This window comes from Xiphias gladius, chromosome 11 (genome assembly GCF_016859285.1).
Source record: "Xiphias gladius isolate SHS-SW01 ecotype Sanya breed wild chromosome 11, ASM1685928v1, whole genome shotgun sequence".
NCBI classification, from domain to species: Eukaryota; Metazoa; Chordata; class Actinopteri; order Istiophoriformes; family Xiphiidae; genus Xiphias; species Xiphias gladius.
Genome location: NC_053410.1, coordinates 15,773,352 through 15,798,166, shown reverse-complemented (window position 1 = coordinate 15,798,166; position 24,815 = coordinate 15,773,352). Strand labels below are relative to the sequence as shown.

The window sequence follows — 24,815 nt, the reverse complement described above, 5'->3', positions numbered from 1 at the left end:
GCTTATAACCAATTGGAAGTATAATAATTAATGTAATGAAAGTTTGAGTTTTTTGTCATTTGACTCTTAGACAAAATTAGTTCCTTTTTGCATTCTTTTGAATGACTTATCTTATACAATCTTATTTACTGCAACGTCGTTAGCGACACAGCCTTCTTTTAATTTTTAACTGAATAAAATAGTGCTGTACAGTGCTGTGTTCAGTGCACTATCTGGCTTTTTGGAGCCTTCAAGAGAGCCTGAAAACACTGGGGCTCTTGTTCACTGATGCAGAGCAGGCTGCCACTGAGTACAAACATGATAAAACTTGTTAGAGTGGATCAAACTGAGATCTGCCCGCTCTACTGATAGCAGATCCAGTTCTGTATTTATAATCACTTCCAGCTGTTTGTGCAGAAAAAGCACTTCAGTAGCTTTTCGCACCTCGTTCATTCCTGACTTGTAGAACATAATCTGCTGTCCATTTGGGTGATGAAGTGGAATGACAGAAGAGCAGTGTAATGCATTGCTGAACACTTCAGGTCCTGCTGAAGGTACCATGAACATTATAGTATATGTGTTGCAGTATAGTAAAATCTGTGCTTGTTGTGCATCCAGAAAACTCAATGTTCTCTCATTATGCCCCTAGCAACCTACACACAATACAAATCCTCAACACTTGGAAGGAAGCTGTGCTCATTACAATTATTTTCCTTTTGGACAGTCAGAGATGGGCTGTCTGCTACACTATTTCATGCTCTCCTTATCTGCGTCTCTTTCCACTCATGGTAATTGAGGGTGGCTGTAGGCCAGTAAAAGTCCGGAGTGTGTGTGTTTGTCTGTGTGTGTGTGTGTGTGTGTGTGTGTGTGTGTGTGTGCGTGTGTGTGTGTGTGTGTGTGTTTGAGGGGGGGGCAGAAACACAGGAGACAGACAGAGCTGCTGGAAAGGGGAGGCTTTCATTCAGCAGAGAAACATGTGCACTTCTCCCATAAAGTCAGTTTCTGTTAACCCAGGGCTGTGAACAGTATTGATCACTGGCTCTCAATGAGAGGATTAACAGGGATTCACACAAGGGCTTGGACGCTTACCGGTAACTTTTTGCTTTCTTTGGGTGATTTTTCTCAGGCATCATGCTGTATTTCTGAAATTTAGAGATGCTGAGTTGCATTTTGCAGGTGTGGGTCATGCATAAGGACACAGATGTCATATTTCGTTAATTATCAGACAGCTAACTTCAGAGTGTAACATTCTATGGAAGCTGTTTTTTATCATTAAAGTGAACCTGTTGGGCTGATTTTAGTTGATATAATTTATTTTTCAGTGTGCCGTGTGTTACGATGTGGAAACACTGTTCAGATTTGTAACAGTTTACCACTGTGTCAACATTTACTTTAGTGTCTTACACTCTGTGCCGCAGCAGTTGCATATTGGAGGGGTTAAGCTCAGTTAGTAGTCCCTGGTTTGTACTACTGTCACACAGAGAATGAATGGAATCATATCAAGATTTTTCCTGGCCATTTCACTTGTTGTAAATTGATTTTTCTCACATATTTCTTGAATCTGTGCAGGCGTATTGGATGGGGCACCAAAGCATTGCATGCATTGTACTCATACAGTGTTTAAGGTTGTGAAAATCGCATGCATGTGAAGAACAATAATCTTTGTGACTACAGAAGATAATATCAGGGATCCGAAAGAATGTTGGCTGAAAAGCAATAAGACCTCTGTGAACAAGACATAATTTAATGTTTGCGTTAACTGAACAGAATTCTACAGAATACTGCTGGGGCTTGGCTTTCCCTTGCTGCTTGAAGAATTTGGCAGCAATAAATCCCCCTGATAGTGGCAACTGCTTCACACTGAACAGCAGTTGTTGTTTTGGGAATGGAACAACTTCCTTTTGCCAAATTTACAACAGATAACTATAACTTCAGCAGGTCAAGTGGAGCTAGAGCCTGAAGTTGCATTACAAAAACACAAAAGCACAAACATTATAGGCACAAAACGAAGAGAGCTCAACAATTCAGATGGTTTAACTTGGTAAGTGCAAAATCTTTGGTCTGATACTGTGGATAAAATCTGTGTTTACTCAGTGTTGCTGACCCTGAACATAAAATCTTCTTTGGTGAAATGTGAGAAATCATTTGTTCAGCAGCTTCCAGAGCAGCACATCCAGCTGGAACTAAACTGCTACTAAACTAAGTCTCACATAAAACATATTAAGTCTGCAGAGTACTGCAACAAACATCACTCAACCCAGAGTAACTGTCATGTTTTAGTTATTTTTACAATACATTTGTATAGATAAATATTCTACATACCAGCGTTACAGTTCTGCTATTCCATCACCATAACCAAAACCTGGAACTGTACAAAGTGTCTGTGCTGCTCCAATAACATCAGGGATCACTGGGGTCTGGTACTAACCTACAAAACAAGTGCACCTGTTAATTCTGTTGCATTATGCATGCATTCCAACTATAAGCATTATAACACAGCACACGTAATTTTGCGTTTTTATTCCTGGATGAAGGTTGCCTCCCTTCATTATGACTACATGTGTTTGGTCACTGTCCACAGCCGGATTTTCGCTGTCTGATGGTGTAAATGAATTCCATTTGGCTCGAGCAGAGGTGTAGAAATACTCAGTTTGGGGAAAGTCAGTCGACGGGAAAGTCTTTCTGGCTGGATGCTGCAAGTGAGGGTGTTTTCCAACAGCCTCCTCAAGCTCTCTAGTGGGGAAAAATTCTGAGGAAAACGGCTTGCAGTTTAACGCCTCCTTCAGCTGTGTTACTTCAAAACTGAGTTTACACAGTGGAAAAATGCAGTCATGTTCAAGAGTGTGACCCCTATTTGGCTGCATAGGAATAGAAGCATTTGGGAGGCCAAAGGTTACATCCTGGCCACTGTTTTGTTGACCATCACGTGTCACAATCAGAAACAGCTATGAATACAGTGTATGGTCAGTTCCTTTCTATCAAATTCCTTCCACAAGTCTTGTTTCTTATACTGTATGCAGCATATCTGTTCTTCATTTGCAGCTGCTTCCTTTTAGGGTGTCAGCAGTTTCTTTCTTACATGTGCGGGAAACTACTGTATAAGATAATTGAATAGAGCAGCAACAGAAATTACATACAATCAAATGTCTGCTGTCATGCAACTGTCTAGCTGCACATGTAAATACAACTCTTTTCATTGTCTTACCTGGTTCTCAATGTCCCTTTTCATCTCTCAATCCATGAGCATAAATATAACCATCATTATCCTCCACTATAATGCTGCATGTTGTCTGCAGCACATGCAGTGATATTAGTGTTCAGCTGTTACCAAGATAAACTTTCAAGAAACAGTAATTAGCGCGTATGTAGCATTGTTTTGTATTTGACATTAATTGACGTTAAAGGAAAAACTTTTAACATTTAGAACAGCACTGGATATCCAAGATTGTTCTCACCAGAAAAAGACATTATCCTCCTGTGATTATGCGAACGGGACTAAGAGTCTACAGCCATATAGCAGCTCTGCGAGGCTGCTTTGAGTTAAATGGTAACGTGCTGACAATGACAATGTTGACACGCTCATTTTTAGCAGGTATAATGTTTACCATGATCACCATCTCAGTTTGGCTTATTACTATACGAACATTTGCGTTAAATCACGCAATCCATGGACAAATTGAAATTTTGACCTCATGATGGCACTACAGGAAAAAGTCAGGGTATCACCAAAGTCACTGAGATACATTGTTTGGTACAACATGGATATCTGTACCAGCTTTCACAGAAATATGATGTATGTTGTTTGTTGAAATGTTCATCAGTGTGGATGGTGGGATGAACAAGGCCTCTGATGCTGTCACTGGAGCGACAGCATCAGAGACAGCATCAGAGACCAGTTTGCATCCTGTCTCTTACCAACAGTCAATTGTGGTCATGGTTAAGAGACCACAATTGACTGTTGGTAACATTAATCAAGTCGTTTCAGCGGCTAAATTCTGAAAAGTGAATTTTTCTACTGATGGAGATGCCAGATCTGGAAAGCGCTCACATGGGTTATTATTGAGTGCTTTGTCAAATGACCTGACCTATCCTAACAACAAAGAAATTGTTGTTAGGATAGGTCAGGTTGCCATAACTAGATATTTTACACGAGGGGCTTCAGAATACCATCATTTAATCTGACTGTCACATAACATAGAGGTTATATTGGGATTTGGGAATCTTTGTTTTGAGTCTCTGGAGTGTAGGTGAAGTATTTCAATTTTATTCAGTTTATTCAGCACTCAGCAATGCATCAAGGTTGATGGTGCACGGGTGTAGAGTGGGGAGCCTTTGGAAAACAGCGGAAGCATTACGGATTGAGTCAGTCAGTCAGGTAAAAAACAGAATGGTTGTAGGGCAGAGCATCAGCACAAGCGAGACTGTTTTAGTAGAGCTGGCACTGTGGATAACTGGTAAAAAATGGCAGCAAACCACAAGAGATGAATCATATGTGCAAATTGTTTAGCTAACTTCTTCCCAAAATGTCACTTTCCAATGTGTTCAGACATGCCAACGTTTTGAAACACTTTGCCAGGGCTGTAAAATAATCTTACTCCAAAAATGACACTTCTGGTGGGAAATGTCAGCAGATTTGAGGAAACAGCTGATAATCACACAGGAAACAGTGAGCACTGGTTTAAGGGCAGTTGTGGTCAGGGGTTCAGCGAATTGTTTACTTAGTAAAGCTGATAGTGCCATGTGTAGATGTGGTAGATGAGGCCTGAAAGGAAAATGCTTAGGTACACTGAGGTGGTTCGAGGCTGTGTAGCCGGATTGGAAAAACAGATTGTGCCACATGGGGGATGGATGCAGAGTTTTGGGATAAATTAGTGGTTAGCAAGCGAATTAAGGGATTTGTGTGTAGCCATGTGTGTGGGAGCAGCGGGAGGTGAGAAGTGAATATAACTCAGGAAAAAGCAAACAGGGGCTAATAGGATTTGCACTTGAGAGCCTCTTTAAGGGTCATCAACATAGTATGGTGCCCTGTATGGTTTCCTTTTGTGGTTTAATACTATAAGAAAGACAACATGAATTGAGTGTACCATTAAGTGTGGCTGATGCCTATACTGGAAAAATGTCAAAATCACAAGCCCCCGCAAGTAAGTAAGAAGCATTTAACTTGGAGTTTAAAGCCACTTTAATCAGTATTTTTATAAATAAATTTTAATCTAATAACTCTGCGTAATGTCACATTATGCTAATGATCACCTGACCCTGCAGTTCCCCTCAGCTCTACAGAGTTTTTTAGCGTCTTTCAGCTCATTGTTTCAGTTGAAGATAGAGAAAGTTAGTGACTACCTGTTGAACATAGTGCAACTTAAGATCCAAATATTTTCCCCAGGCATTGGTGGTGACCAGAAACAGAGATAAAATGAAAGTAAATATTGGACTAACATTCAACAAGTGGAAAATCATGTGACTCCAAATGAATTCTTATGTAGCCGGCTGGATGTGTAAATAAGGAACTGTTTAATAATACATTTGCCATATCAACTTTACAGGTTGATAATGTGTCAGTGTTGTTGCACTGCCCCCAAGTTGCCAAAAAAATCAAATAATACAGTTTTATGAAAAGAAACACACAATCGTTGTTGGGGCAGTTGATAAAACCATAAGTAGTGAAACAATTTTGTTCTTCTCAGATTATTGTTTTGTATCTTTATCCATTATTTCTTCAAAAAAGGGATCAATATTAAATGCATCAAGCATGATATGAACTGTTGAGTCACAAAACCAAAAAAAACCCAAAAAATAGTAACTGTAAAAAATGTCTGAAAATGATTCATCTCAAATGCTTACAGGGTAAATGTATGCATGGACTTCCTGCTGTCACGCTTGAGTCATACATATTCATGTGGAGCTTTATCAGATCACCCTCATCTAACACTCAGGGTCACCTTTGGCGCATTATCCAGAGAGAAAACATGACCTCAATGCACAAATGCTGCTAATTTGCATGCGTATACAATGCTTGATTCATTTACTGTTAGATTTAATTCATATTTTCCAGAGCCTGGCAACATAGCCATTTGGCCTTAAAGTCTATGGAGACGAGATGAGCCAAAATAAATGGCAACAAACCATCTCGAAAATGGAAAAAAAGTGGTTCAATACATTAATTCTGTCTAGGCAAAAATAAATCAGGGACCACACATCACAAATGCTTGCATTGTCCTTTTCTTTTTCCCTGCAATACAAAGCATGTTTTTCCCTTTCCCTGTAGGTGCACAATTGGAACTTGGTACTACTGCATAATGGGTTACAAAGCGACATCCATGCATTGTGTCTTAAGATGCCTGTGCTTCATGCTTCTCCATTTGTTTAGCGCAGCTCAAGATGAAGACATAAGAAGTAAGAGTGCTTCTGTCTTCATTTTCTCACACTTTGTTACGCTTGTTGTCAATTCATTAAAAACTGTCAAATGCATACAACTGGCAAAGGTGATTTCATGTACTGTAAATGCATTTTAATTAATGTATTCCACCAACTTAAATGTAATTTATCGAAACCATTATCATACGCTGCTAAATGTTTTTTTTTCGGTCTGCTTCAGGTTGTAGGACCGCACCATGTGATTTGGTCTTTATTCTAGATGGCTCGTGGAGTGTTGAGGATGTCAATTTTGAAATAGTTAAGCGATGGCTTGTCAATATAACAACAAGCTTCAACATTGGACAGAAGTTTACCCAGGTTGGAGTCGTCCAGTACAGCGATGACCCCGTTTTAGAAATACCTCTGGGGAAGTACTCCTCCACCAATGACCTCATCAAAGCGATGGAGTCCATTGAGTACATGGGGGGGAACACAAGGACAGGCACAGCCATTAAGTTCGCTACAGACAAATTGTTTGGCCTCTCGGAGCGTGGCCAACAAGGCATTTCCAGAATTGCTGTTGTCCTCACAGATGGGAAGTCTCAAGATGAAGTTTTGAAAGCAGCAGCAGAAGCAAGGAAAAAAGGAGTAATTCTGTTTGCAATTGGTGTCGGGTCAGAGACAGAAGAGGCCGAGTTGAAGGACATTGCAAACCAGCCATTTACAACTTACGTCTTCTCTGTCGAGGACTACAAAGCTATTTCCAGGATCATACAGGTCATACGACAGAAACTATGCGAAGGTAAGCAGCTGCTGATCAGTGTCTGGAGCTAAAGTGTTTTTCTGCTCAAATATCATGATATCAAATATCATTTTCATGACAGTATCAGTGGTATTACTTCAGCTCAGACTACTCCATTTGTCAGCATAATTCTTATTGTTCCCATGATTTTATCTATTCCTCTTTTTGTCCCTATGTTTGTGTATTTCATTGTGTTTTCTGTTGCAGAGACTGTTTGCCCGGCAAGAATTCCTGTAGATTCCCGTGATGAGAAGGGCTTTGATATTCTGTTACATTTAAATTTGGCCAAAAAAACAAAGAAGACACAAGGGTCATTTTCCGGCACTAAGGCCTATGAAGTCACGCCTCGTGTTGACTTGAGTGAAGCTACACGGTAATTATCGTGCTTTTATACTTGTCATCATCATCATCGTCGGTGTATTTAAAGTTGACTGACTTTTTATTTGGTCAATCAGGAACCTTTTCCCTGATGGCCTGCCACCATCGTATGTTTTCGTGGCCACTCTGAGGTATAAAGGATCTGTGACTGTTGAGGAGTGGGACCTGTGGAGAATACAGACACGTGATGGGAAACCGCAGATGGCAGTGACTCTAAATGGACTGGACCGCACCGTCATGTTCACCACATCCAGTAAAGCACCCAGTGGAACGCAAACGGTTACATTTTCACAACAGACAACAACGGTAACGTAACACTGTGTATTGTCCCTTTGAAATACTCTTAAAGGGGAAATATATTTTGCACCTGAAGGTTAGTTTACGTATCACAGGTACTACTACACAGCCTGCCAAAACATGTTTATAATGTGGCTCTGCAGGAGTTTTGTCAACCCTGAGAAAATAACCCTGAGAGTCATCAGGGCTTTTTTCTACACTGGGGCTCGGAGAATACACATTTTTTACAGGAAGTCTGCTTTACAAATTGGGAGCGTGGAGTTTGAAAGATGTGGGTGATTACCAGACAGAAAGGTTCAAACAAAGACACACTACAGATGCATTATGGGAAATGTAGGATCCAACATTTTGGACAGTTTAACTCATATTGTACCAGAAAATAAAAGCTACGATATCTTGTGAGTCAATACTAAATTGCTGGAATACACCTTTAACGGTCTGATTGACACAATTATGCTGTAAAGTCTCAGTATGAATGCTTGTAACTTGTCGAAGTGAAAGCACATTCATACTGTATGATACAGGTAATTAATGTACATTTCAGCAGACAAGCTGCCCACATTGGGGTAAAACAGTTGCCTGTTTCTACCTTCCTCTTTTTATTATTTTATATAATATAATTCTGGCAGAAACTGTTTAAAATCAACGCACCTCCAAGGTTTAAGCATTTCATTTCAGACACAAATAACACTTGTTATTTCACCAATAAACCCTAATTCTCCCATTCTCATGGCTTGTATGAGCCTTTAGAGCTTCCAAAGTCTATTTAACCTTTGCAAAAGCAAAGGCTACTGTACATCTGTATGGTTAACAAATTACAGTATGTCCCTGCCCTTGAAAAGGTAAAACTACCATATAATTGAACTTTGTTGGACGGATCTGCATTGTATTTTATTCAAAAACTTACACACCCTTTTCCATTAATGTTTTCTGTCTTACTATTTGTTCTTTAATGCTTTTATTAGAACACTTCCAGGATGTGCCATTGTATTAATGACTACTTTTTCCTATTCTTTTTCAATGACAAAAGAAGCTGTTTGATGAGAAATGGCACCAGCTGCGGCTGCTGGTCACTGAGGAGGATGTTACTCTTTATGTTGATGACCTGGAAATAGAAACTCTGTCCTTGGAGCCCCCAGTTGGCATCTTCATCAACGGAAAAACCCAAATTGGAAAATACGTCAGAAAAGAAACAACAGTGCCAGTAAGTTTATCACCATCAGCAACCCTATTTTCATAAAATACATTCCCAGAGAAGTAATCCAACAGTAATCCTCTTAAGAGACATGCTAAACTCTGTGGATAATAAAAAACTTGGAAAAAATTTGTCTTTTTCTCCCCAAGGTCTTATTAATCTTTGCTTTGTTTGTCTCAGTTGGCATCATTTGCGCCAAAAATGCTGTACTGTAATAAATCATAATTGTGCTGCATTGTAATTAGCTCTGCAAAAGGCTATATAGTGTGAACTTTGCTGAACATTGAAATATATACATCCGTGCAAACATATAACGTGTTTATGTCATGATATGTTATGGAAAGGAAAAAAAAACAAGTTCTGCACAATACATCCATTTACACTAATTGTCATCATATGATGTAAAAGTTATTGTGTGTACTGGCCCACTGTTACAAGGATCAGGTAGACAAACAAATTTCTAACTGGAAACAGATTTTTGTAACTGGACCATTAAAAGTACACCTTGATTTGACCACAATACAAATATAAATAACATTACATTAGTAAGAACCATCAGACCAGACCAGACATTGTTATCGTGTTTCAAACTTAATACAAGCCACTGTTAACAAAATGTAAACTATATTGTTTTAGATTGATTTATGCCCTCAATCATGCAGTTGCACAAATGTTTTGACGAGGCTTGAAATAATATAAATAATATGTGATGTTTATGTTTCTGCTCGCATGGTAACTGAAGTGAAACACTTGATGTACTGGAGCCATTTTACTACCAACATCAACAAAATATCAAATACTGGAAGAATGCTGTCGTTGCTGCAGAACCAGTCAGGGATGTCTGGCAACATGTAGCTGCTCAGTGCCCAGTGAGGGCACTTATCTTTCCTTTAACAGTTATACAATAGCAATTTGAATCCATTAGTGGCGAAGTACTGATAAAACTGAATTAAATGTTTCAAAATTACCCCCATATTACAGTTTGTTTTTTTTGTTAGCTTGTTTGGAGTCTCCAGCAGTGGAGGTTATGTTTTTAACAAGAAGTTCTTCTTTTTTTTAAAAAATTATATTTAGTTCGAAATTCAGAAACTTCGCATCTACTGTGACCCTGAGCAGAATAACCGAGAGACTGCATGTGAAATACCTGGAGTTGTAAGTACAAGAGTCTTCTGGGCTCCACACTTGTTTTTCAGGCCAAAAGCAGCAAAGATAACTTTATTCTCACCTTCTTCACACCTTATCCAGCTACATGCTTCTGAAACACACGGCAGAAAGGTACAGCCAGTCATTTCATCATCAGTCACCTCCAAACCTCATATTGTGTGGCATGAAATGTAGCCTTCATGCTTTATATTTCACCAGTACAGTGCATTGTATTATTGTCTAGAGAAGGTGTAAACTCAGCATATTAATTTTCAGTCACATCTGTTTATGAATAAAATAATTTGTTGGACGAGGGCCCAGGGCTCAGCTTCAGACAAACTGCACTCAGTATATTTTTTTAATGTCTGCTGGCATTAACTGTGTTTGTGAAGCAAGGACCCATTGTTATGGTGACTTGGAAATTTCTATAATCACAAAACCAGTGCCAAATTACTGTATTTAACTTGAAGCTGTTGGATATAAATATCAAATGAGACAAGATGAGAAGCCTAAAATGACAAAAGCTTGCCAAACACCACCGCTTCCCTCCTCTCTCTGTGTTTATGCTTTACAGTGGTTTATTTGCAATGGAATCTCCAAGTTCAGTTATCTATTTCAGCGCAACACAGTGAAGGCAGGTTATATATGATGTAAAAGGCATTTTTTTTAAAAATGTCATTGTTGCTCTTTTCACAGCTCCTAAAGTGTATATACATACATACATATATATACACACGCATATGACATTTTAGGACATAAAATCAGACAGTCAACTAATCAACAACATTTTCATAATAATGAAAATTGTACAAAATGTCTAGTTATTCCTCTACATTACAGTGTTCCAACAGTCCTGATTACACCGAACCCACTCAAGAACCTTGTGTTTGTCCTCCTGGACCCCCTGGAATTCCAGGAATGAAGGTCAGTTGATCTCTTTCCTCTCATTGTTTGTCTTGTGTCATGTTGTTGTTTTATATATCGAATAAGAAAATATTGCCACACGGAAGACCACATCACAAAACAGTAACCTCACACAGTTGGATATCAGACATTAGAGTGTGTTCCTGCTTCAGCACACCCTGGTGTTCAGACAACTGGTTAAATATTTACTTCAAACAGTGGTGGTTGAGATTAAATGAGAGAGAAATAACTTAATCTTTAACGATGTTGGTTTATGTCTAAACTCAGGAATGACAAAGAGACTAAATGGCTTCTGTTTGGGAGTGAGAGCAGCACACTCTCTCTTTCATATAGCTTAGCCTTGAGGAAATGTGTGCTGAATTACCACGTGATCTAAATCCTGCTCTCTGTGCCAGATAAGTATGTGATGAGCACATGAGGCTGCACCTAACCAACAGATCAAATCCACCTACAGTCATTACAGCCTGTAAACACAGATTTCCTTCATGCTGTGTGGGAGGCTTTAGCACTTACATCTCTTAAATACACAATTACCTGCTGAAAATGTACAGTTTTAAGAATTTTGGATGCATCAAATAGCCTGTTTTCTACATCAGGCAAATTTAGGCGTGCCATGGTGAGTGAGTCATGGTAAGTCTTGTAAGATCCTGTCGTACTATACTGTTTTCTGAAAACAAACCAGACCACTGCTTAAGATAAACACCAGTTAGAATGGAAAATTACCCAACCAAAGGAATAAATCCTACTTCTCAGTCTTTATTGATCGCAGGGTATCGACCAAACAATAGCAGCCCTGGTCATAAAAGCCTTTACACAAGGACCTCAGAGAGATATTACCTTCGCAACAAAACACTTTGTTAATAAAACTTAGATGGTTTCAGGCATGTTTGTATTTATAAGGTCACTGCAATTCTTTTACTACATTTAGTAATTGATCCAAAATGCTGGGGCTGTTGCTGGCTCACAGATGTTCCTTATAACCCCACGTAGTGCTCAAGAGCATCTAACATTAGATGGTTTATATTTAAACTGGAAAATGCAAGTCTGCCAAGGCCAATGTCAAACAACATACACCAGACTTCAGAGAAAATTTTCAAATTTAAAGGATATGATCTGGATCTGCCAAACAATTTAATGGGTTCTTCCCTGGCCCATGCCTCATCCCTCCACCAACGTCACTGCAAATCAATTCAATATTTTCTGTGTGATCCTGTTGAAAAATAAACGTACAAACCAAGAAACAGACATGGGTGATCATATAACATCCTTGGCGGAGGTAATTAATTCAACACTCTAACCTTGAAAAAGCATATTGTTTCCAGAGAAGTTTTAAATGGATTGGATTTACAGTTCTTTTTAGTTACACATAATTAATTTACCGCATTCCACTTTCTATAGGGAGAACAAGGAAACGCTGGGTATCCTGGTCAGCCTGGACCTGTTGGTGCTGATGGTAAGCCTGTGAGTACTACATAGTTCAATATACAATCATACAGTACATAACTGCCAATGACACTGTCCCAGCAGCATCCACAGCAGGATCTGAGAAAATGCTACACCCATTTGAGCTAATGTACCCAATTCGGCCGTGACAATATCTGCTTGTTAATTCTACGTAGTGAGGACTGCATTAGAATACTCAAACATGGCAGTAAATATGCCTATTTACTTATTTTTCCAATGGGTAAATAAAAAACATATCTGATTCTAGCAATAGTGGCAGCACAGTGGTGATTTTGTGTGATGAAAACCAACCAAAAGTGAACCACATGTTCAGGAGCATGATCAGAAACTCAGAGAAAGAATCTGCCCCGCAGCCTAGAGTCACTCAGAGAATGTTCACAAAGCTGAAGGGATTCAAACTTTTAACCAAGTGTGTGTTGCTCCTGTCCTGTTTTGGTTAAATTTAAGGGTATTCCTGGCGTTAGAGGGAGTTCAGGGCTGCCAGGTCCACCTGGAGTACAGGTAATGAAAGTTTCGCTTATTATACTCTAACATTAAATTCAGCATCAAGAACAGAAAAATTTAAAGTTGTTTTCTTTTGTTACCTCTGCCAGGGGCCACGTGGGCCAGACGGGTACAAAGGGGAGCAAGGGAGGCCCGGTGTTTCGGTAGGAAGTTCAAAAAGCATACTTGTGGCACATTGGGTTTCATTGTCATGCCGTAGCACTAATATGTGACAACTTGAGACCAATTTTTTAATACAAGTCTGTAATTTCAGGGTGAGAGGGGTATGCCTGGAATACCAGGATTCCCTGGACAACCAGGAAAGCAGGTAGTGATATTCAGTACTCATAATATGCTACCTACAATGTCTACCCCGTAATACCGTATCGTATCTTTATCATCAACAGAATATCCTCTAGGAGCTGTTGTTTAAGTTAGGCATTAGTCAAACTGCTGATTGTATTGACTGACCAAAGCTGAAAGAAAGTGATATTTGAAAAGTACAAAACACACTGAATTGTCAAGGTACGGTAAATCTTCTTTTTATGAGATCAAATATAGGATTAACAGGAAATCCCTGCTAGACACATCAGCTTGAACATTGTTGCATCCATCACTCTAGAAACCATATGTTATGAATATAAAGCCAGATCCCTTGGGAGAGTAAATTATACAACTTCTATACTGTGGGACAAGAGCACTTTGCAGAGAGAGCATGAGGGCCATCAGAGACTTTTAAATGTGTTCATATTTCCTGACTTTTGTTCTGTCCATTTCCTTAGTGAGCACAAACAGTTCTCCTTTTTTTTTCTTTGGCTATTTTTCGGGAGCCACAGGTGTATCTCTTTTCTCTTGCTGCCTTGTTTTTTGCCCCTAGCATACATCTCGTCCTTAGCCTCCCAAATACAGAAAGATCTGAGGTAGAGATATGAAGATGTGAATCAATGTTAGTGTCAAGTGAATCAATAATATAAATCAATGCAACATGAGATCCCAGAAAGCCAGAGAGGACTGTATGTCCCTAACTGGAAGCCATCAGTTAGAAATAAAACTTTGTAATCCAGTGAGACCAACCTGGCTGCAGTGCACATCACCTGCTCCAATATTCGTTCTGTTTGGGAGAAGATATATGTATAAACAGATCCTAGTAAAATGTGGAATAATCTTCTTTCACCAGATAAAAACCTGACAGCTAAAGGTCTTTCACATTCAAGGCTGGGGTGATGATTTATGCAGACCACTGCGATAAATAAAAGCAGTAGATGACAGGAAAACAAAGCCAAAGAATCAAGATTGTAAGAAATACGTAGGAAAACCTAGAAAGATAAGAAAACCTTCTATCTGAGGTAGCAACCACAGTAATTGGTGCCTCACCTGGATAACAGTGTCAAAGACAGCAATGGCATATTAGCCACAAGGACAAAGCACCTGTGAGCTGAAATGTGTCAGAACCAAAATCCAAAAACAACCTGAATAATTCTATTGAAGTTAGAGGGAATCCTCTTTTAGAGTATAAGATTTTCTTTGGATACAAACTTACAAAGTACAAACTACAACATTCAAACTCGTTCCCATATTGTCAGACCCCCAAAGGGTGTACCCTCATTTTCTTGGCATAGGATCTAGAGAGCGGAAACATGAGATGTCTCCTAAATTAAGTCAGAAGTACATAATTCAAGAACACTAAAGGAAGAAAGACTGTTAGCCACTTCACCAAAAACTAGCTATGTTTCTGTATTCATAGTCTGTGAATACATGTTCATGACCGCAGTCATTCATCTCCTAAGAAGGAACACCTAATAGCTACTTATGTGGGCATCCAGTCTATGCTAATGATCTCTGTAGATCGATAACACTGTAACTACATTGTTGGTTTTCCTAATTGGAAACCCACAGGCCGGCTTTGGGGAGCGAGCACGCCTGTTAGTGAAAGGTCCAAATCACAACCGCCTACTGAAAGCAGGCTCTCCTGCACACCTGAAATGTGAGAACACACCAGTGACTGCTTACACTACTTATGCTAGCACCTATCCAAGTTTTATGATCCATGTTGTCACACAGCTTAGCATTTGAACACAGTCCAACTAAACAATAAAACTCAATGCAGCATGAAGACAAATAAAGCACAAACACTACCAGTTGGCTTCCATGTTTGGGTCTTTACTGCCCTGCTGCAGCACTGCCAGTCAGTGGCACCCTGAGTCTCTGAATTCCTTCACCATGGTTCATTTGTTTTGGAAGGAATCTCACTAGCAAACAGAATTGCTGTGACTGCCGCATCTGGAGAGATTTTTCATATATGTTTTGATACCAATGGAACAATGAATACGTGTTCCTGGGACCTGTCTGTTGACTAAACACTGAATTCAGCTTAAACTGGAGGAAAGAAATGTATCTACTCATTGACTATAATGTCTTTTTATATACAAAATATTTTTGCAAATGAGGCCACAATAGAAATGATTTCTCTCACAAAAGTCCCTGAGCCAGCCAGTAATAAATATGTAATCTGTTTTTACACTGACCGATGATTTGTTCCCTCTTCAGCTGATTAGCATAATTTTGAATGCTGGAGAAAAAACTGGAGAAAACAAATTATGTAATGTCCCTCCCTGTTCCAAAATCATGCTTCTTTAAAACGCTAGAATGACGCAGTGAAACACGTCAATCGCTCACTAATGTCAAACACTGACTGCATATTTGTGACTATGCAGACGTTACAATGGGTCTGTGAAGTGCTCTTGTCCCACACTGTATAACTTGAGCCTCTTTATCTGGCTGACGAGGAGTTTTTTAATTGTTTTGCTACGATACTTTCAAATGAGAGATGGCAGATTCATCACTGTCTGAAAGTCCAGATAAGTCAGACCATCTAAGATGATAAAAAGCAGGAACTATTCTTAGACCACATCTAATGATAACTTACATCTCTTAATTCTCAGGGCTCTATAGGATCCCCAGGAACTCCAGGGTTACCAGGAAAAACTGGCCAAGTGGTAAGCGTGCAGATGATCCTTAAGGCTGAAAAACAGTTCTGTCACTGAACATGACACAAGGAAATATAACAACTGTAACTTGGATGGCATGATATTTCCAGGGAGAAAAGGGGAGTATAGGACCTCCCGGGCCACCTGGTTATCCAGGAAAACCTGTATGTATAAAACAATTCAGAATCAAATCCAAAACTCCTGTGCCATTATAATTCTGTGTAAAATCCTTTCCTCTGATTTCAGGGCCTTCCTGGGAGAAATGGAAAGGATGGATATCCAGGGGGAACTGGTCAAAAGGTCAGTTTGTTTGACTGTATGGAATAAGCTTCGTTACAAAACTCATTCTGCGATTAGGGGAATTATAGAGGCATGAGACTGGCTCAGTCTGCACAATCTCAAAAGACCCTACTGTTTCCTAAAGTTGTGCTGCTGATGTTTGGCAACCATGGAAATAGAGTCATATGATGCTGGTGTCCCCTTCTGTCTTTTCCCAACCCCCATTTGACAATTTTAGTAAACATCAAAGGTGCTCTTCATGGTTTAAATAGATGTCATTTTTAATAAATCCAACGTGAATTATAAAATGTATTAGACAGTGATGTGTATGTGTCAACTTAAAGGCTCATACCTAGAAACGTGGATGAAAATGAAATGTATTAATAATGTTTTTGTTCAATGTATTAAGGGAGAAGTTGGGGCCAGTGGCATTCCTGGTGTTGACGGAAGGCAAGGCCATCCTGTGAGTCATAAACACAGATAGTATTCAGTGCACATGTTTGGTATTTTGTTGGTCGCTAGTGCTGTTAGTATTGTCCTACATCTTTACTTGGACTCCTAGAAATTGAAGATTTGATACAAACTGCAATGCAAATTGTGCAGGAATGACATATGAAAGAGACAGTCATACTGTGTTAAAGTTCAAACAACAAAGCATGTTGAAACAAGCAAAGGGGATCTTTATATGTGTGTGGTATTTCACATTACAGTTCGCAAAGTTCTTCACTGACAAATGCTATACAAATTGTAGCTGACATGAAATAATACTGTAAGTAACAGACTTGTTAAACAGATGCATTACATTTTTTACCGTAGCAAGACAGCAGTGTGTTAAAATATTGTCAGCTGTGCAGAGAGTACCCCTGACATCCAGGAAAATTAGGGGTATTTCCCCTGTAGTTCATCCCAGGATAACCCTGTTATGCAACAAGCAGGCTCAGGCTATAATCTAAGGCAGTAAAAGTAACTCGTCGGGGGAATGCTGTGTTGCTCTTGCAAATCTGTTGTAGGAAGAAAGTGTTTCAACTGGGCAGCCACTGATCATGATTATGAGTGTCTTCCAAAAGTTTGAGATGGGTCTACAAGAGATGAGTCAGTCACTCCACAAGGCTGTGAGCCATTTTTCCTCAACAGAACAAAAGACTTTGCGATGTGTCCAAGGAAACGGGATTAGTACTGTACTTCCTCAAGTTAAAACAAGACGAAATTAGCACTTCAGTGTGGGCCCCAGTACAGAGATTTCTCCACCCATAGGTTGAGTCTGAGTGTCTGGGTAGCTCCATCTATATTTCTGTTCCTCTGCCTGCATATCTAATCCATTCACTATGCACATATGTTACTCAAACTTTTGTGCAAGGCAACCACTAAGCATCTGCAAGCATTTATCTCAGAAGAAAATAACTAAAACAAAAAACTAAAGAGGCTTTCCAGGATACTGTTGCTGCATGTGTTGAACCGAATGAACTTTCAATGTATTAAAATATTTATTTATAAATCCGCATCTGCTGTCATTCTTTTCCTCAAGTACAATTTCAATAACAAATCCTTTTTTTCTTATTGCATTTATCAGCAAATAAAACACGAGCACAGCCCACTTGCAACACATATGGTTCATCTAAGGATCATACAGTTTGACATGCTAATTAAAGTTTAGACAGTGCTCCACTGGTGCACCAAGTGATGCAGTTTAGACTGGGCAATGAAACACGACATTCTTTTTATGGAGTGGTTATATTACAAAATATAAATGAGGGGGTGTAGCATTTTGGCAGACTTCGTGTTGCACCATGACCTGCTTAATCAGTTGCTTTTATTGAGCAACTGGCTTCAGTTGTTCCTGACAAAATGAAGAAATTATTTCAGAACTGTGAAATTAAGTAAACTGGAGCCTGTAGACGTCCATGCTGTTTTTAGTATCTGTTTAGATACACTGAATATGAAAACATAGGCAGTTTAAAAATGTTATATCTGTTGAATATTGTAAACCTCAAGAAGCAAATAATACTAGTGCATAGTAGAGCATCTTTAAAATATGGAGACATTACCCTGGACTGGATTAATATACAAAAAGAAACATTACAAACATATCCATCCATGTCGTTTTCTTATATTCTAATATACTGATCTGCATTACAGTATTATCTGTTTTCTTGTTCCCAGGGTATACCCGGATTGCCAGGAACTGCTGGCTTGGATGGACAAAAGGTAATAAGTTCCAAACAGATGTGCAAAAGAAACTGAATCAGTAATTTCCGATGAGTTCCTAGAAAAGATTTGGTGCTCTGGCAAATCTGTTTTAGGAAGAATGTGTTTCAACTGGGCAGCCACCACACTGATCATGATTATAAGTGTCACCCAAGAGTTTTGTGATAACAGTAGACTGATTTGATTCTCACTTAAGGGGGAAGCTGGTTCGACTGGACCAAAGGGCTTCAAAGGATTGACTGGACTGCCTGTAAGTTGACAGCTGTTGAACTGTTTGTGCATAAATTCAGTGCAAACCAAAGTGTTAATATTGAATCTGAAGAGTTACCGAAACACTCTCCTGCAGGGCGAGATGGGTTTACCAGGTGTACCTGGTTTAAAAGGACCAACTGGACCCAAGGTAATCATTTGTGCCTATTAAAAGATCCCCTTTTTGCTTCTTCAGACTGCTGTATTGTTAGTGATGCAAAGCTACAGTGAAGCCAGCAGAAATAATAACTGACTTTCATCTTACCAACAGGCATCAAAAAGATTTAAAAAGGATCAACTGTTCACTAAATATAATGGGAATTTATCCCTCTCTACATCCCTGGGGCTGTGAGTGCACTGACTCGAACTGTGACCCAGAAAAGTCAATGCTGCAGCTCAATCTACACAAGCTGCAGGCTGAGCCTTGTTATGATTTAGTAGTACAGTTAACCAGCTGTTGGCAGCTGGTTAACTGCACTACACTGTGCTTAGAGTCAACTTAAATCTAATGTATGACATTAGATTCCCAAAACAGCAGCATTACATGTTTTGTTTGGTCCCTGTTTTTCTTCAATACACTTCATCACAAGTAAGGATCTCTTGGCCACACCGGCAGCGCTAAATCAATCGATGATCCAGTCCTACTGCTTTCGTCAGTGGAAGTTTATTGGAAACATAAACACTCTGGGTTTGTCTGGTCTTGGAGTTTTGTTTCATAATCACTTTTCATTAGCTGATCTGCCTTTAACAAGCCAATGCGTATCGGTAAATGGCACAAAAGCGAAAACTTCGTTTATGGACGGGCAGGCAATACTTTGATTTTATGGTTGAGCTTGAGGTTTGTTCAACTGGAAAAGAACACATTTGACTAAACACAATTAAACATCAAGCTGCAATATCCCAAAAATTCCTGAAATTCTTAACTTACTGCATGCATCAACGAGTAAATGAATTATGTTAACAGTGAAAATATCAACAGCACTGCAGTCAGTGATTTGATGTAGATTGGATATTATTTCACTGTATGTTTTCTGTAACATAGGACATGTTTTATTTCTTAATCAAGGGAAATAAGGGTGAAAGTGGAAGTCCAGGTGTACAAGGAACACCAGGGCCTGTGGTATGTTTCCATTTAAATATCTAATATGAACCAGTTGGCTTTGTCTCAGACTTAAAACACTGTAAGAATGTATTGAATCAATAATGCTGTGAGTGAATAAATAAAAATGTATTTATCCACAATGTAACAAAATATTTTTGAAAGTTTTACGTCCAACAGTATAAACATAATCTGTGCTCTTGTTCTGAATGAATGGTGTTTAAATAATTGCTTTTAAAGGGGCGTGCAGGGGAACCAGGAAGAGCAGGTCAGCCGGGCTACGCGGGCATGCCAGGCCTGAAGGGCAGCAAGGTATTTCTGCTGTGATTTTTTTTCCTGCCAGTGTTGTGACCCTTCCTCTCCACCTTTCATCCAATGGAAGTCTTTTCAGATATATGATTTGTGCTAATGAAGATTCATAATTTGTTTTTCATTTGCTGGTCAGGGTTAACCCAGTCTGGTCAAACAGAAAATATGAAGCATTTTCACTGATATTTAGTTATAAACGTTACTTTTGCCAGAAAGTCAATTTTTAATAATGAGACAACTTCAATATCAGCAGCTGAAATATATCAAAATCGCTTTTTTAGGCAAGAACTGTAGTAGTTTGTCTAGGCAATTTCGTTACCATATGTTATTTTTGGACATTTGTACAAAAGATGTTTAAATAAGCCAGATGTGAGAAGTCTTCACTGTGATATAAAGTATAAGGATGTATTCTGACAATATATTTTTTCTATTAATCATTTGGAACTGGTGGTTGATTTTCTGCTGCAAAACATATATAAAATTATAAACAATGTCTTTATGTTTTTTCCAGGGACAAAGGGGAAATCAAGGTGAAAGAGGAGAGATGGTAAGACTCAAGACAAAATGACGCTGCCATTAACCCTAAATTAGTCACACAAGCAGATCGTGCAATGATCTTATTGACGTCTGTAATGCTAATCTTCAGTAATAATACATATTGAGAGGTTTAGAGCACATCTGCAGCTTTAAATAAACATAAGTGTCACTTATCACCATCGAGTGTTGGATTGAGACAAATTTTGGTCCTGAAGAAGTCGTTACCACTGGTCTGTTAAATTCACAGTGTGGAACTTAAAATCAAATAATTTTTGGGTTTGGAAAACAGTAATGCGTCAGCTGTATTTGGTCTCTTGGAAGTATAACTGGACATTTGCTGTTCCACTGACTTCCGTCAAGGTTTCTCCATTATGCTGCATTGGATAATTTTTTTTCATGAGGACAAAATCAACGCTGGAATGCAAAGAGGACATGCAGTCATATTAATGTAATCAAATCTAATGGGTGTTAATGTGCTGCATTTAAACCACATTAACACCCATAAATACTACGATAAATATACATCAATGATCATGTTTTGACCTTCAGTACTATCTACAGCTCTATATGCTGCACATTCAGAATAGACTGTTGCGTGAAAAACACGTTTCATTTTCTTTTGCGACGGTTATCCAATGATTTTCTCACCAGGGACTGAAAGGTGAAAAAGGAGAGAATGGTCGGCCAGGGGATCACGTGAGTTTCTTTTGATCAGCTTTGTTGTATGATGGCAACTTATGAAACATGAACACTAATAAGGAAACCAGTTAGGATGCAAAAAAACAAAGCCTACAAAGATATTTCTTTTAGTCAAATATTTCTGCTTTTCTTTCATGATGTGCAGGCTTCTAGCTTATGATAAGAAGAGAGTCAGAAATTAATTTTGAAAGATGGTGTCTCATGGTCTGAAGTACTGAGTGAAGTAGTGACATTAAACAGAACTTGGGCAATGTATTCATTAAACAGTATGTGCAGTACCTCCACCAAGTTTGTTATCTGTCTATTTGTCTGTTCAATAGCAGTGTATCTAATAATTGGTAAACAATGGAATTTGTTGGAAAAGTTAGTCATGGGCCAGGGAAGAAATAGTTGTTAAGAGTCCTGAGAGTCGATAGTGCCGCCCTGTGGCCATTTGTAAAGCACTTTTAAAAAAATACATTTTTCACTTAAAACTTGTGAGCTATGAAGTTTAGAAGAAAAAATCTTGTTTTCCTGAATTCCTTGGTCCAGTTCATATGTAATCTATCCATAAAGGTCAAACCCACTTTCTATGACCTATAAGTTGATTTTCTTCCATTTTAGATGCAAAATTATTTTCACCCTGTCTTAACCCAATTTGGTACATTTTCATATTGGATCATACATACATCTATACACTCCTATAATATGCTGGCAAGTTATTAGAGGCATGGCCTGTTCGACCTAAATTCCCATCATTCTTGAACACACTGTGCAACTGTGACCAAATTTAGACGACATGGTCCCATATCCCAAGTGATCCTGCAGAAATATGGCGCTCTTTAGCCTGTAGGTGGTGCTACAGCAAAATGATGACTTCAGCTGGTCATTACTCAGCAGTCATAATTCTGACTCGTAACAAATTGTACAATATTTGCACCTAATATTTCTATTATTTCGATATCATGAATGCCTGTCATTGTGCTTTTTAATAAAAATCTAAATGCAGATCATCATTAAAACAACACATTTTGAGGATCGTTGTTGGATTGCTTTTTCAGTGCTTCCCACTGTAGTTTTAATGACCTACCCTGACTTTGATTGACAGGGCTCCACTGGTCCAACAGGACTAAAAGGAGAGGTATGTTAAGATGAATACATGAATTACTATTCCTCCATCCAACCTGAATTTTCATATGCATCGCTAACGCTGGGCTTGTATTTTTGCCAGAAAGGGACAACAGGGGATCCAGGGCAGAGAGGTCAAGACGGTCAAGTGGGACGGCCTGGACAGCCGGGTCAGTCAGGCCCAACTGGCCCCCGAGGACTGCAGGGGAACACTGGTCCACCCGGCCCACCTGGACCTGAAGGAAGATCTGTATGTGTGATACACATTGTGTTAACAATTTATTGTTGATAATGTTTTTTTTGTTTGGTTTTTTTTTTTTTAATCATGATGTTATGTCTGAGATTGACTGACAAAATTGAACTGACATTAATTGGAGATCCATATGATCCATTACTTTATTACAGACAAGTGAAATGTCAGACAATCACATTCGGCAAATCTGCAGAGACATTATTCGGAGTGAGTATTGTTAGAGACTGAGAAATGATGTGTTTGTGTGTGTTTTCATCACACACATCTAAAATCTTCTCCTTGTCAATCACCCTAGCTGAGCTGCCTTCATTGTTGCTGAGCAACCAGCAGAGTAGCTGCACTAGATGCCAAAGCCGGCCTGGACATCCTGGTCCTCCAGGTCCAGCTGGGCCCAAAGGACTCAGGGGTCTTCCTGGACTTAGTGGTTCCAGGGGACAGCCAGGCCACCCGGGTCTGCCAGGGCACCCTGGTATTAACGGGCTCAAAGGTAAAACCAGCATCTAGTCAACAGTATGTTGTTAAATCTATTGTGTGGGATGCTCTACCAAGAACACTTGTGCTTGCAGGAGATCCAGGTTTCAAGGGTGAGAAGGGGGATGCTGGTCGAACCATGGTTGGAAACCAAGGGCCACCTGGGCCTCCAGGTAAGTAATGGGATTAATTATTCAGTTTCACTAATCATTCGAATTTATCATTCAATTTATTTACAGAAAACCATGTGGAAGCTAATGAGGTACAAAATTCTGACATTTAATGTCACCTGTCATTACTGTGTACTGTTCCTTTGAACTGATCAAGCCTTAGTATTTTCATCTCCACAGGTCCAATGGGTCCCCAGGGGTACAGTAAGCCAGGTCCTCCAGGTAAGCCTGGACCCCCTGGTGTTAATGGAGCAGAGGGTAAAAGTGGTAATCCTGGCATCCCTGGCCAGCCTGGGCTGTGTGATCCATCCATGTGCTATGGTAGCATGATGAGGCGGGATCCTTACAGCAAAGGGCCAAACTATTGACGTAACCCGGCGCCACCGCAGGCACCAGTCTAGATATGATGTGGAACAGCCATTCTCAGGAAGATCTCACCTTTACAGTTTCTCTCTGTCTTGGAAACAGAACGGACCTCTTCTAACACCTTTTATGTGATCTCAGACAGTCAACAGAACTAGATCCTATCATATTTTATCTATTGGTATTTTGTATTATTATTTAGATGTCTTTGAACATGCTTTGAGGTTTTTTAATGGCGTTAAGAGAATTAATAGTTGGCTCCATTTAATACATCTCATCTTAGCATCTTGAACTCATGTACCAAATCTATGTCTGGGTCTCCCTCTGGGCAGTATGGCTGGTACATTTTCCCATATTGCCCCCTGGTGTTGCTTCATTATTTATCGCTGTCTAAATTTCCACAACACATTGAGTCGGTGCTATATGTTACATAAAAAAAAAATTTAAAAAACAACTCAAAACTTTTATAATCTATACATTCTCATGTTCAGTAATTTCACCGTACATTATGTCAGAAATTGGCATGTTTCAGCACATAGCTGAGTTTGATTTCCTGTAGCTGCTGTAAGCTTGTGTTCCAAAAGCATCCAGTTTGACTGTTAAGCACTTCACTTGTCATGAAAACCTCTTACAACAGCTAATTTTGTATCATCGAAGATAAATCAATACTTTCCCCCCATTACATTACCAGTTCGTTCACATGTCATTTTATTCCACTTACGAAGAAAAATGTTTGGTGTCCCACCATCTAAGAACATGCTGACATTTGAGTTTGAAATTTTATGTAATTTACGTTCCACAGGCTTACCTTTCATTACTGTAGCAGGTATTTTATTGTTATTTATAAAAGAGTCATGACTGTGTATTTCAGCAGTGACATATCTTGTCATTTTTTTTCTTGTAATTTTAGTTTGTGTGACTTTTGTATGAATCTTTCTTTTTTTTTTTTTTTTTTAACTGGAATTAAAATATCTTAATGATTTTTGAACTTAGTTTGTCCAGTGCCTTTGCCTTTAAGTTCCAGGTTTATTTCAGGACGCCATCACATCATCCATCTCATCTGTCTCC

General features: G+C 39.1%; 1 protein-coding gene across 4 annotated transcripts; it reads left to right on the top strand.

Moving 5' to 3' along the window:
* The first annotated feature begins 948 nt into the window (after positions 1-948).
* Positions 949-24,660, top strand: col21a1 (collagen, type XXI, alpha 1). 4 transcript variants are annotated; one of them, XM_040138369.1, is made up of 29 exons: positions 949-1,070; positions 6,352-6,372; positions 6,575-7,135; positions 7,343-7,508; positions 7,591-7,819; positions 8,841-9,014; positions 10,080-10,157; positions 10,989-11,072; positions 12,471-12,533; positions 12,984-13,037; positions 13,130-13,183; positions 13,294-13,347; positions 15,962-16,015; positions 16,117-16,170; positions 16,253-16,306; positions 16,695-16,748; positions 18,446-18,490; positions 18,687-18,740; positions 18,837-18,890; positions 19,806-19,859; positions 20,079-20,150; positions 20,659-20,694; positions 21,336-21,380; positions 22,471-22,503; positions 22,594-22,740; positions 22,896-22,950; positions 23,039-23,230; positions 23,310-23,387; positions 23,565-24,660. In XM_040138369.1, exons 1-29 carry the CDS (start codon positions 1,025-1,027, stop codon positions 23,750-23,752), a joined length of 2,853 nt encoding a protein of 950 aa, XP_039994303.1. In that variant the 5' UTR covers positions 949-1,024; the 3' UTR covers positions 23,753-24,660. The 4 variants fall into 4 exon arrangements, with proteins under 4 accessions (XP_039994303.1, XP_039994304.1, XP_039994302.1 ...); XM_040138368.1 differs by having other exon boundaries at positions 962-1,070; positions 6,245-6,372; positions 8,844-9,014; XM_040138367.1 differs by having other exon boundaries at positions 962-1,070; positions 6,245-6,372.
* Positions 24,661-24,815: the final 155 nt, after the last annotated feature.